The sequence below is a fragment of the Aulonocara sp. 'chitande type north' Nkhata Bay genome, linkage group LG17 (assembly GCF_057382095.1).
Source record: "Aulonocara sp. 'chitande type north' Nkhata Bay isolate Kocher_YH1m ecotype deep benthic linkage group LG17, A_spYH_male_GT1.1, whole genome shotgun sequence".
NCBI lineage: Eukaryota > Metazoa > Chordata > Actinopteri > Cichliformes > Cichlidae > Aulonocara > Aulonocara sp. 'chitande type north' Nkhata Bay.
Window position 1 is genome coordinate 13,813,956 of NC_141360.1, and position 14,736 is coordinate 13,828,691.

The 14,736-nt window shown below is 38.8% G+C and overlaps 1 protein-coding gene across 1 annotated transcript in view; it reads left to right on the forward strand.

Annotated features, from left to right (window-relative positions):
- Nucleotides 1–1,972: 1,972 nt before the first annotated feature.
- gmds (GDP-mannose 4,6-dehydratase) overlaps nucleotides 1,973–14,736 on the forward strand; it is a 197,046-nt gene continuing 184,282 nt past the window's right edge. Inside the window, exon 1 of the mRNA XM_086269528.1 lies at nucleotides 1,973–2,226. Coding sequence (XP_086125654.1) covers nucleotides 2,128–2,226 — 99 coding nt within the window. The 5' untranslated portion in view covers nucleotides 1,973–2,127. The remainder of the gene's footprint in view (nucleotides 2,227–14,736) is intronic.

Below are 14,736 nucleotides of genomic sequence, written 5' to 3' on the forward strand. Positions count from 1 at the left end.
CTAAGATTAAGATGCCAGGCTTTTGGCAGCATCTGCTTTGCATCAAATGGAAACTTACTCAATTCACTTCATTATACAGCCCCACTCACAGTTTAGGCTAACGTCCTTGGTATAAATTTGTAATTTTGGCTCAAATAAAAATGTTTTCTCTCTATATATATTTTTTAAAAGAAGCAAGAGTAAGGAATTTTGTGTTTGGTAATACATCTTGTACCATTGGAAAGCCTGTTTATTTCCCCTAAATGAAGCCACATTTTAAGGACAATGCATTTGTGGGTTTGGCGAAAAATGTGCCAAATCCTTTCTGCCAAGGCCAAAGAGCTTATTGTGCTGTTGATTCTTCTTTGGTGTTGTTTACTGGCTTAGATGACTAGAGTCTGAAAAAAACAAGAGATACTGGTATGGTGAGGAGGAAGGAGATGAGAAGGTGAGAGTAGTGCTGGAAGAGACAGATGTAGGAATAGAAAATGAAAATATAAATGTAAAACATTTAAATAGTCATGTTATGTTAGTAATAGTTATGTTCTTTGAAACATATACTGGCGATTTTTGAAAATTCAAGTAACTTATTACAGTTATACTATTTATCCAGTGTCTGAATACATTGATTGTCTGACCTATCGCCCCTGGCTGTGTGTCTTACACTGTGCACTAGGAAGACTTTTGTGAGGTGTGTAACCAGGCTTGCTTCGTTATGGACAAGTGACGTTGAAGGAAACGGTTTCCAGGGCCTACTCCGTGGATCGGCTTCCTCCGAGGCGTGGACGTCTATCAGCAGAGAATGTCCCTTAGTCTGTAACACAGTCAAATATATTCTCAAGTAATATTCAAGCATGCCATTCAGCGTGTTAGTACGAGCTCGGGAGCAGCTTGGGAGAACAAGAAAACAGAGACTGCTTTAGATTGTCTTCCCAAATTGACTCAACTTTATTCACAAGTACAACAGTTTATATAGAGGGTAAAATTCATGAGACAGCAGATTATCAGTTTAAACCAGTACAGACCAAGATAAGGGAGCGTCTTCCTGCCCTTGGGTGAAGAAGCATCCTTTGTGTAGTTTATTAGTTCAGCTACAATTGTGATTATCTCAGCGACATATTTTCAAGGCACAAAACGAAGAGTTCTTTCATTAGTGAAATCTGAAACAAACCATCTGGCCTTCAACAGGCGTCTAAAAGATTAAGAAACTAATGTAGCTGAGGGAGTGATCTCTGTGGTATTTCAACCTTGTACCAGCCTGTGATTCTCACACATCAATTCTTGGGTCAAAGAGAAAAATAACTAAAACAAAGGGGCCTTATTGAATGACAGAGTTTTCCTGTATAATGTCACTATAAAACAATATCCAGTAAATGCTACCATGGTACTAAAATACCTAACAGACGTGAAGTGCACTACATCACCACAAAAATTGCGTGTTAGTGTTCGAGCTTTTTTCATGGAGCTTGGTGAAAGGAGAGAACACTTTGAGCTGATCTCTCCTAATAAAGTATTAGACATAACATGCCTAAAAACAATTAAATGTTATTACTATAATGTTCACAAGTCATTTTCTTCATTACAAGGTGTATGCCAAGCAGCTTGCGTACCACAACAGCAAACCTCACCACCGTAGACTCAGGACCTCCTTGTTGTGAGGCAACAGTGCTAATCACATTGTGCTGCCTATAATATAAACAAAACAGAAAATAATCAGGATCACTCTAAAATGTTTTATTTTTAAACTACATTTAAAAGTTTCAGTTGTGCTCAGGTTTGTGAGTTATGGCCTATATTGTGAACAAATACTTGCGAAGTGTTCAAAAGTCTTTTTCTTAGCTGTTAGAAACAGTCATTGGTTGCATTTCTCCCTCCGTCCTTCTAGTGACGCTGTTGCAAGAAAAAACTATTTAGCGCTCACAGGCTTTCCTCTCTTTAGGCAAGCGTGTTTTACTGCTTCTTCTCGCTCGGTTCCCATTGGCCAACTTCATCATGCTTCCTCATACGTAACAGCGTGCAGCGGTTTCCAGCTTGGTTTACGGATGCGGCGGAGGGTCGGTGGTACTCAGACGGTAAATTGACGGAAGCCTTTTGCTGGGTCCGGCTGGTCAGTGAGGCAGCAAACCGTAAACATTCACCCGGTCAGAGATGGCTCAGTGCTTCGAGACTGCCACCGTTAGCTCCGATGTTCATGGAGAGCCGAAGAATGAGAAGAAAGTAGCCGTTATCACCGGCATCACCGGGCAGGTAAAGTTACTGCACTGTGGGATGGGATGGACAAACCCCAGTTTATAAAACCTTGCTTTCCAATGGCGCACTTCAATCGTCACTGCTGGCGAAAGCCTCAGTACCTCCTCGTTCGTGGTTAATTTTGAGAGGAAACGTGTGATTAAAGCTGCCGGTGTCACTTACACCTGTCAGGAGTTAGAAAGGCGGTAATTCACCATCCCATTCAAATGTGCTCTTTGTGTATTTTGCATAGGATTGTTGATGTGTGCGATTTTATGTCGCATTGAAATTCTCCCAGAAAGGGAATTAATTTTGCGTCTCATTCACGCTTTAAGAGAAAACGCTTCTGCTCTTTCTAGTCAGTTGTCTTTGTAGTATACTTCCAAGTTTTCAAGAATGTCGTCAGAGTACACGTTTCTGGCTCTGTGAGTCCACACACAGCCAGTGACAGCGCACTGGTGTCAGATAAAGGGAGTCAAATAGGTAGTTCAGGTGGAACTCGTCATGCTTTCTGGTTTGTCAGCTTTTCAACCTGTTCTGGTCACAGACAACGTGGTGATGTGAACATTTAAATTAAAAAATGACAGAACATGAATGTTTAGGTGTCTCTGTGTAGAATTAACCTTAAACCTTTAAACTCTGTAAACCATCAGCTGAGATTTAAAAAACAACCTAAACAAAAAAAGTTGCCTAAGACTTGAAAGTAGCCACCAGCAATCCTGCAAACCATGCTACACAGTAACCCATGTGTACAAGTTTATGATTACAATACAATACACAGTAAATTACAATAAAATTTGTTGTTTCCAGAGACGCACTGCAGACCGTGAATGGCATAGTGAATGACACACAGCAAACCATAACGAAAGGCAGTGTTGACACTACTCTAGAAACACAAGTCATCGTGTCACATCATCAATTTGTAGACTAGTTTGGACGAAACTATCAGTTACTATAAATTATTTCCATTACTGGTCAGCTGCAAATCCTCTGAACTTACTGCTGTTTAATCATCACATCATTTCCTGGAAAGATAAGCTCCGGGTTGCAACAGCCCATTGAACAAGTTCTTTACTGTGGAGCCGGATGTTTCCTATTCCCAGAGTGATACAAATCTAGCAGCTTAACTGTCAGCATTTATGAAGGATGAAGCACATGTGCTCTTTTTGAACAAAGCAATGTCACCATGACACAGCTTCACACACACAGGTGTTGAGCTGTGATGATAACCAGCTAAGTCAGGCGTGTTTCTTAATTAACTAATAGGGAAATTATGGTGGTTCGGCCAGCAGTGGAAGCACACATAGGCAGTCCATACGCCTGTATAGATAAATAAATAAATGAATATAAGTGGACCAAATATTGTCACATGGTTTGCAGTGACGCATTTACTTGGATTTAACTTGAATCTTTCCCCTGCGTGAACGACAAAGGACGGGGAAAAGCTACAAGTCTACAAAGTCATCAACTGACGTGGACCACAGTAAACAGAACTAGAGATGTAGAAAAAGTCAGCAGGTGGTGCAGCATTCCTAAGTAATAGAAATAAGACACAATTCCATGGAAAATGCATGTACTGTCCAAACTAATAAAAGAGATGCTTCAGTGTTTTACTACAGATGACAAATGTAGCTACTGCTTCATCGTAGAACCTTTAGCAGTCCTAAAGGAAGATTATGTAAAATTAAATTCAAATTTTCCTTATTTCTTACAAACTTAACAGTGTAATTTTTTTATGCCAACAGCTAACAGTAAGTAGACATTAAAGTAAAAAGAAAAAAGAAAATGAAATGAATCACTGAGTGAAGTGGAGTGCAAAACATAAAGGTCCAAATAGGATGCTGAAGCATAGCCAGTTTATTACAGCCTATTTTAAAGCATGCAACTCGAACAAGAAGTAACAGTGTGACACTGTGACACATGACATGTTTTAACATTACGCATCTAAAACAACAGGTGATGCCAAAGCTTCTGTAACATCACTCTTCATTCAATATAGTCGCATTTATTTCATTTATATTCAGACATTAATTCGATATGGTCAGCCTTTCATTGTAATAAAGAAATAATTAAATACATACATACAAAAAAAAATTGCATTCCCCACACTCTCCTTTATCCCTAAAGCTCGGGTCCTTTACCAGAGGCCTGGGAGATTCTTTGCTGTTCCTGGCACTGCACTCTTCTGAACAGAGATCTCAGACATTGCTTCTGGGATCTGCTGGAGCTGTATGATGTAATACAGAGAGAAGCTAGATAGCTAGGCAAAGGTGTGTTATTGTGGCTGATCCTCACAAACACAAGGAATGGTAACTTTATTTTTAGTTACTACTACTGCTATGTTCCCGGACATTTTCTCAGACTCTTTTTATGGGGATCACCTGCTCATCAAACATGTTAATAATTATAAATGGCTTCAAGCTCACATTCACGCTTGTGTGACTCTGAGGCATTTTTCTGTGATATGTGCACACATTTCTGCATCTTTTTCCCTGGAAACACATACTGTATAGTTTATGTATTTTTGTATTTCAGTTTTCAGTTTGAATCTTTGCATCTCATGGCAATGCATACACTTAAAGCACAACTTTTTAGGGTGTAGTCCCCTTGCTCTCTGTTGATGTGTGTCAAAGAAGCCACAACAATTTCTGTGTGCCCGAGATGTAAGAGTGCCCGAGGTGTAATGGTGGTATTCAGTCCCCCTGAACACACACTTAAAACCTAAAGATTTCCCTGTAGGGTGTATAGTCTCATGTAACTACAGCAGTTAAATGTGTTAGAATTTTAACTCGCCAGTAAGTACTTGAAGTATTTTCCAAAATGTTGTTGAATATAAAAATCATAAAAATCATAAAAATCCAACTCCACTGCATAAAGAGCTTACATCCTGGTCATATGTATGGTTTTGTCATTTTACAACACAGCAGCTCACCAGTCTGACGAGTTTCTAAAGTCCACCATTTAAGGTTAAAATCCCAAAGCAATCTTTGTCTCATATAACTCAGACTTGTATAAACAACGGTCCCATAATGCATTAGTAACACAGTAGTAGGGGTGGGGGAAAAAATCGATACTGTGTAGTATCGTGATATTTTGTTTGCTAATAATGTAGCGATACAGGGACAGCAGAAATCGATATTTTGTTACAAAAAAAGTTTTTGTGGACTCTGACTTCAGAGCATGTTGATCCTTTTTCTGAGCAAGAATCCTGACATTCCTTCAATGTCCAAATGTGTTTAACTTTTTTTTTTGGCAGCAATAAACATGATAGTTTACTTATTTTAATTTAAGACATGTTTTATTTTAATTCAGTTTAAAACTTTTTTATTTAATGTAAAATTATATTTTGTTTTAATTTACTTTCAAATTCTTCAGTTGCTGAAGGGGCTGCATAGTTTTCATAAATTACATAGTTCAGAATAGCTATAATTGTACCAGATGGTTGCATTCAGTTAAGTTGGACTAGACTGTAATACAAACCGTTCAGTTTGTCAACAATAAAACTGACTGAAATGAGAGAAAGACTGAGTGCGAGACTTTGATATTAGATAAAATGAATATTGATAAAGTTTACCTTTATGTACAGAATCTGAATATCGCAAAATATTTTAAAAAATTGCAATAATATGTATGGTGATTCCCACCTCTACACAGTAGTATGTGGATGAATTCAAGTCAGAGTTTATATATTGACATTTAGGTTAGTCCCTAAGAAATGGCTAAGCTAAGAGTGTATTTTGAAAACAGGAGGGGGGGATAGTATCATTTTATTGACATTGCCAGCAATTAAAGAATAAAAACAGCGCTATGCAACACGACATTGGGACAAGTACAAAAACCTGGATACATAGCAGTAGGTGCAGAATTTGGAAGTTTGAGAAGAATCTGATAATCTGATGTCACATCAAAGCAAAGCCAGAGAGCTGCTGTGAAAGCAGGTTTTGTAGTAGCAGAGAAGAAAGAGGAAGAGCTTTTGAAATACTCCACGATTAAAGTGTGCGGCATCTTGTGTCCACAGAAACACAAGCATTTTCAAATGTTGGCTTAAGCACAAATACTGTTGCTGATTGGATGTGTGATCTTGTCTCTGATTTACAAGCACAGTTGATGGAAAAGGGAAAAGATTTCATTGAATACTCTGTGGCTGTGGATGAGAGCACTGACACTACTGACACAGCACAGCTGGCCATCTTCATCTGTGGGGCTGCAGTTTATGTGTCATAGAGGAACGTTTGGGCTTTAAATCATTGCATACTACAACCAGGGCAAAAGGAATCTTTAATGAAGTATCTAAATGTGTAATTGATATGAAACTGCTTGGAACTAATTTATGCGACTAAAAAACAGATGGAGTCGCTGCGAAAAAGGTAGATTTGTAGGAATGATGTGGGAGAAGATGCAGGGGGTGAACAGAACACTATAGTGCAATGGGGCAAAAAGTGGAGGTGTAAGTTGGTTTTTCTGTGCGACATAACTAAGCCTCTTATTACACTAAACCTTCAGCTTGGGGGATGAGGCTGTGTGATCACAGATATGTATGATGCGTATGTATAAGGTCTTTTCAAGTCAGTCAAACGCAGCAAAGGAACTTTGCTCACTTTCCCTATTACCAAACAGTGTCAAGCCAAGTCACCACTACAGTGTTCCCAAATATGCATTTTGCTGATAAAGTGAACACGCTTTGCACTGAGATCACACAGTGCTTTGGTAGCTTTGCAGTGCAGAAATATAATTTTGAACTGGTACGTGATCCATTTAGTGTTGATGTGTAAAAAAAACACCTGTACGAACTTTGCATGTGACAGCTTTGAAAATCTTGCGACTGCAGGTTTACTAGTGCAGAAAGCACATTCAGATGACTCACATGTGTTCTACAGAATTTTTTCATTGCCATTAGCAAAATAATACAGAGTAGGGCTGTGCAATATGACCAAAATCTCATATCCCCGATATAAAACATTTATCGTCCTGACAACGATATAAATCACAAAAACGTAATATTTTCTGTAAATTCTGTGAATCTCGGGCAGCTCGACTTACGTGAACTTTTTCCACCTGCGTGTCCTGTACCTGGAGTCGAGTGTTTTAACCAATGCATAAAACTATATTTTTAGCCACAGGTTGTAACGACCGCCTTTTTCTTTGTATTTATTACGCAGGGAAACGCCTGTTCTAACGTTTGAGTCTAAGGTTTAGTTTTTAGCATCTGACGGCTCGTTTTTGCTTCTCATCCGTAAGCACTGTGAATACTCTTTCACGTGATTCAGTTTATTTTGAAAAGTCTCAACAGGATCTTGAGCTTTATTGTGAAAGGTTTACGTGGAACACAAACAAGCGGACAGCAGAGCCACGCGATGGTTTTACCGTCACTTTTGCTAACCTAAAAACAGGCGCTTGTCCGTCCATAGTGTGGTTATATTAAATATAAGAGAAAGAGAGAACTTGAAGAAATTAATAAAGCCACTACAGTGAAAAAATGTTGCTGTGAACAGTTTATTTTATGACACGACGAAACAAACGATAGCGTAATAGGAAATGGTAGACGTTTTTATATCGTCATCCGATATATATCGTTATATCGAACAGCCCTAATACAGGGTGTATTGTTAGGGTGCATTAATACTTGCTTTACACTCTTTTGTTCACATCAATTTTGTGCTTTCAGCTACGTGTTTCATAACAGGATTGTGAACACACAAAAAAGCTTAAACACTGAAGGAAATAAAAATAATTAAAGATGTTTTTATGTGCAGGTTTAAATGAAATTTTCATTTCCTTTGAGCTCTTCTTTGATCTCCACCAACCTATTAGAGAAATATCTGTATCTAACAGTTGTTTTGTCAACTATTCAGAAGGTTGGTAGTTTGATCCCCAGCTCCTGTGTCTGTACGTTGAAGCGCCCTGTGCAAGACACAACCCTAATGGGATTTTTCAAATGAATAGCTCCCGGGACAAACTGACAAATTCTGGCAATTGTGTCCACTTTTAAAATGTTTTGTTGACTGTTATTCATGAATACTAATTACAAGAAGCTTGCCTAAGAGAGATCTTACCAAGTCACGACTTTCAGGCTTATTAGAATTGTGCAAACGCCGTTTTAGGGCTGTTTGTTTATTATATAGTGTATTAACATATTTGTTTGGATTTGTGTTCTTAAGTCTGAAAACGTAAAGAGCTGCAGTCTTACACCTGATTTATCCTACCAGTGGCAAAATTACGCTGTAGCCCAACTTACACAGTGGGCCATTTATTTTGTATGCCCCTTATTTTAGCATAACTAATACCACAGTTTAACCAAAGTTCATTTTTAATGTTTCAATGATTCTCTCTCTCTTTTTTTTTTACATGAATGTATTTAGATGTTAAGTATTGTGTTGTTTGCTGTAATCAATTTTGTCAGTTTATTAGTAGGTTCAGAAAAATAACTTGCCACCAAGAGCTATAATTATTTGTAAAATGATTAGAAAGTAACAACTTAAGTATTTGCATCATTTGCACACTTTTAATAAATCACTGCATTTGTTTTCCATTTTCTTAGAAAAATGTTAAGGAATGGGGGGTGGCTCCAGATGGTTGCACAGTACTTCACATTTATCGTTAGGTGTTTCTTACAGGGATAACGAAATAAAGATGGTGCACACCATTGGACTCTAGCGTTTTCTCACTTTTCCGCTAGTTGATTAGTGCGAGCACATTGTGAGCACAGGTCAACATCAAGCGACAGCGAGCTGGTCCTGATGTTATAGTGTTATTATACTATTTGTGTATTCAGTACCAGTGCGTGTTTTGTGTTCCAGCGTGCTTGTTTCCAAATGGAGTGGCTGGAATTGGTCAGATCTGTTCTGAGATGTGTGATGAGATGCTGATGGCGATGTCACACTAGCAGTTTCAAGTGTTAGCCTCTTTAGCCAACCATCATTCTAGATGCAAAGAGTGTCTAACATACAGCATCACTGGATTAGTTTAGTATAAAGAACAGCTCCTGTTTTCTGACTGTACTGAAGATCATACAGATGGAATTTGTTAGTACTCTGTTATAAAGCTCATAGACTGTAAAGTTATTGCCTACAGATAAAAGGAATAAAGATATAATCTGGGATTTTAACTACTATTTCCAAGATATTCTAATCTAGTCAATTTAATATTAAAGGAAACATAATTTGTGTCAAACTTTCAACATTTTCAATGTATTATAAATGTTATATCGATATGACACGAGAAGATTCTGCTCTCGTTACCTGTTCCTTTACTCATAGTCTTTTTACGTCTCACTCTTCCATGTATTTGTTCTGCTTTATCTAAAGAAGTAGAAATAATATAACCTGTCCATGACCTAGATATCAGTGGTGTGTGTGTATGTCATATGTAGCGTACAGATATAAGAGGAATTTCTGTTGCCATGTGATGATTTGCACTGAAGCAAACTTAAGCAGAAACCTGAGAAATATTTCATGGTAGGGAATAAAAGTAGTCCGTTGACCTTTACCAGAATCCGGCCCTGGAGAGACAACTTTCAGCGGTCTTGGAAAGTCATTTTCAACATCTCACATTCCTTTAACAAGCAAAGGTCCATCTCCCCTCACCCTCTTTAACAGGAAAAAAGAATAACAGTGTTAATTCATTTTTATTTCACCAGTCATGGCTTTACTATTACTGACTACTGAGAGCCTATGCAGGAGGCAAGCAGGCAGGCATCTGGATACAACATCTCAGAAGTCACTTGTCAGGCCACCGGGGTCACTGCGATGCTGTAAATCAGTTGGCTAACTACTGTTCATAAATTTCAGGGCAACACGCTGCTCGGCCTGAATACTTTTGACTGCTGTCTTGGTGTGAAGTATTGGGTTGAGAGAGTGTGAGGTATGGGAGACCACCTGAGTGCCAAGGCAAAGCTGTGGAGCTGGGCAGGGGTTCTGGTTGATAGTGTGGTTTTTTTATTAGCTGGGGTTACAAAGAGGACAGGTTCACCTTCTCTGTTCCACAGTAAAACTTTACTTTGGCTTTGAGACCAGCACTTCTTTCTTCAACCCCTCTGGTTGGGAAAACAGCACTAGATTGCAGTATGACCCCGCAAGCTTTTTGATGTTCAACCTACAGGCCTCTTTCCTTCATCCTTTGTTGGTGTTTTATACACTCTCATTCCTTCCTTGCCTCCTTCCCTAGACTCCACTGTTAGCAACACTGGATAGAGTGTTTGCCTGTGCCAGTAATAATAATCATAAAGCTAAGAATCCGTGCACACATCTCCGCTGTTGCTCATAACGGCTGCTGATGGCTCCTTAAAGGCCGAGTCCTCCTCTGAATGAAGTCTGTCAGCTTCTATTTATTCAGGAAAAGAGATGTAAGCCAAGTCCAGCTGCAGTTAGTTGTAAATGGTAAAAAACATAGGTGCATCTACTACAAATTCTCATGAGTTCTCGACGTCAGAGGTCAAGTTTTCTGAAAATCCTGCGAATGCGATAACCAGAGAATGAGGCGACGTAGGCTTTTGAAATTGATACCACAGGTGTAGCTACAGCCTCTTTTCCACTAGCACCGGCTCAGCTCAGCTCGACTACTCATTTTTGGTCTTTTCCCCTTACAATAGATTAGCGCCTAATGTGCGTGGGGTTGTTATAGCAATGCGTCTGAAAGTCCTAAGATGATGTCATTTGTATGCGACATAAACGCAGCTCAACAATGGAGGATGTCCGCTGCTTGGTCTACAGCTCAACTCGGGGTCCTCAGCGTTGGTTTTTGTGTCACGGTTTCCCTGATTGCTGGGTTTCAAAAATTTTAGCTTTGTGAAGGAGTTCCTCTCATTACTCGTTGAGTGACAACATTGAGCGGCATGCAGCGTGACATCACATTTTCTGATTGACTCAGCTGTACTTGGAACCCCAGTACCAAGTACTACTCCTTAATAGAAAACCCTAAAAGTCGAGTTGAAGAAAAATGCTTTACTAAAATTCTCGGATGAGTTTGAAGATCAAAGGTCAGACAAGATCAGTTTATTTTTTTTTTTAATTACTAGGATGTTCACATTGATACCACAGGTATCTACGTCTGTCAAGTTATTCAGTGATTCTTACTTTAGTAGAAGGCAGGTATATTGTATATTTTCCAGCTCTGCATCGTTATCCCTTTGAACACAAGGACATTTTAGATGAGCCTTGTGATATATTAACCGTCATGCCACTATTTTCATTTCATGTTTCATTGGCATGTTAGAAGGACTGCACAGCACATACTTTAGTTTTTTGATACGGTTTGTGTCCCGAGGGCTAGAAGAGTTAAGTGACCTCAGTTATAGTATGGCCATGGAAAGTCCTTGTTTCTAATGTAACTGTATACACATACCACATGCTTCCAGCTGAAAGTCCAACCACTAATTAGTGTGCAAGAAATGTGAAACTGCATGTAAGTGCACACAAACACACTCCTGTATGTGGTATGTTAGTACTTAACACACACTGGTAAAATAAATCAGTCTGAAATGACTTGTCAGGTCAGGTGGTCAAACACGGCCTGCTGTGGTTTTCTTTTTCAAAAATAGAAAAGTGGCTGCGAGGGTGTCCTAAATATGTGCAAGAGCAGGGAAACAAACTGAGTGACAGAAAATTAAAAGGGACAGTTTTGACAGTTAACTGAAAATCTTAAACTCACTTAAACATAAGGTTTGCATAAGATTTTTTTTTTCCTTAGATTTAAGTCACACACAAAAAAAGACTTTTTGACTTTAGTCTTTGATCTTTTACTGCTCTAAATTAAAAATAGTGTCCGTAGATCTTAAGGCTGTGGGTCCTTGCGCAGCTTCTTAATTGCTTCTGCGAGTGCTGTTCACTCATTATTTCAGGGACATGCCTGAATGGTCCTAAAGTAGAGGAAAGAGATTCAGGCTGCTCTTCATGTAGCACACCAAATGTTCCTACTTAATGCAGTGTGTGAGTCTGCGTGTGCACAGGGTTTTGTGTATCGTGGTCTGTGATTACAGCTTCATTATACCATATCAGGCCTAATTGCAGACTAGTGGCGTGCTTGGCAGCTTCTGCCTGTGGTCTAAAGAAAACCCATTAGAGTGATGCATTTGTAGCTTATGCACAATGACAAATAAATCCATGTATGGCCCCTGTGTTTACATAAATCATGTTGGTAAGCACACAGGCTAAGCCCTTAAAATTTCAGACTGGGAATAAAAACGTTTTCCATTTGGGCTTTTTCTGCTTAATGTTGGACAGGTGATATCAACTTACTTTGGTATTTTAGGTCACAAAGCTGACCCAGGGAAAGAACTGGATACAAAATCTCACTTCACCAGCAGGGGGTACCAAACTCACAGTGTTCATGTTTGTCCAAAAACATCAGGCTCTTTGGTTAAAGCCATGAGCATGGCTGTGTTGTTCTAAGTAATGCTTGAAGACATCAGAAGAAGAACTGTTTGGTCAAAACCAGGTTAAAAAAACCTTGGATTTATTAACTGGGTTAAAATCACTGGATGGTGTGTTTTTGTTTGTTTGTTTGTTGTTGTTGTGTTTTAATTTTTGACTTGTATTTTTTATTGGATGTCTTAAACCTGTTCTAAACAGTTTGGCGTCTAGCATACACAATTAGTTCATAATGTATTTTTAATGTGTATTACAGTGTAAATAACACTTTCAGGCTGTTTATAAGTAAAACAGTTCAGATTATCAAAATAAATACATTTTATTTTTTAATACTTCACTTCATTTCACCTCATTCTTCATTTTGAACTGTATATTGTGACTCAAATCAGAAGTTTAACCCTAAAAATTTGGGTTTTAATATTTGTGTGTGCACGTTAATGTTGTATTCTTTAATGCTTAAGTAGCAAAGCTATCTAAAGTCTAATCTGATTTACTTATTTATTCAAATTTATGTTGCTACTTTACTTTAGGGTCTGAGGGAAATACAGTGCCGTACGTCTGTGCACTACAGCAGGAGCACATCATGTTTTTAAGTGTATTTAAAGTGAAAAAGCAAAAACTGAATTACTTTCCTCTAACCCCGGACTCATGGTTCTGATACAGAGGCCTCTTAATGAAACCACACGATGATGATCCGTTAACAATTGTAATATTGATGCTGATTGGGGATAATGATAGCACTCGTGCCACATTTTAAACACAAGGATGGATTTAACTGTTCAGCATTGACATTTGCTTTTTTTCTGCCTTTCTCCTGATCTTTTTATCACTGAATGTATTTGGCCTTAATCTTTGTTTTGCGTTCTTTAGCGTTACGTTCACTGACATTTCATTAGGATAGAATTTTAAGTGTATGGATTTCCAGTAAATCTAGATAAATCTAGTTACTATTATTATTATATCACGTAATTATGCACAGTATTTGTGTAACACTTAAATGCTGAACATGCCCTTATGTTATTTGATTTACTACTTGCAGCACCTTTGCTTACAACAAATATCTCCACAGGTATGCATATATACAATATGCATTTACACATAAATAAACATTTGTCACATTGTTGGACTAAACTGTACTTCGAAGGTTTAATCGGGTGGAGATTTAAACTTCAAAGTCTGTTTGGCATTAGATTACTGCAAGTGTAACACCACCCTGTCAGGTGATAAATATGGTGGTCACACCTGTACGTGTGTTGACATTTGTGCTCCTCCTGCAGAATTACTTACTGCAGATACTCATTGAGATTCTGAGGTCAGACTCAGAATTAGCTTTCAGATGTGAGACAGTCACTGCTTGGCTTACCCTTCATACGCCTGTCACCGAGCAGCCTCTTTTTAATACAATACAAGCACTATAGCTTTGGAGAAGAGTGATCATATTGTGTCATAGGTGTAAATGAATCTTTGTGGTGTGGCATTGACCTGGCAGGTGAACGTGCATGTACTTGCCCCCCTCACTCGCAGCAAGCGCCAGGCTCCCCATAACAGGAAACGGCGAGGTGAGGCCAGGGTTTATGGGCTAATATGGCCTCAAAGGAGCCTCTTGTTTTGAAACAGAGCTGTAGCTCTTCAGACTTGTTTTCCATATTGGTCTGGCATGGAACGCATTGACCCTGGCACACGGGCAGGAAAACATGACACCGGCCGGAGCTTTGAACGCCGTGGGGACGGGTGAGGGGCTGCCAGCGTCCATGCCCATCTCCCACGTGGATTTAGCCAGAAACAGGTTGGGCATCAGTGCCAACTTACTGCCAGGTTGCTCAACCTGCAGATACAGGATCTTTAAGTAGGCATGTAGTGTAGTACAGAGGGCTGCAGCTATAATCTGTTAATTAATCATCTGGTCTATATGTCGAGCAAACCTTTGCAAAGAGCCACAATGTATTTATCTCACTGTGTTTGAAACGCCAGTTTTTACTAATAAGGCGAAGAAATATTATACAATTATTAATACAAATGAAATAGCTGTTGGTTTTAATTAACCTACACCAGTTATTGGTGCAGTTATTGTATGTCATCCTGCACCAGAATGGCCATTACATAATTGTGTTTTAAAAACCAAAAGGAACTAGTGATTTGGACCTGACTGCAAAAAGAGACAGAG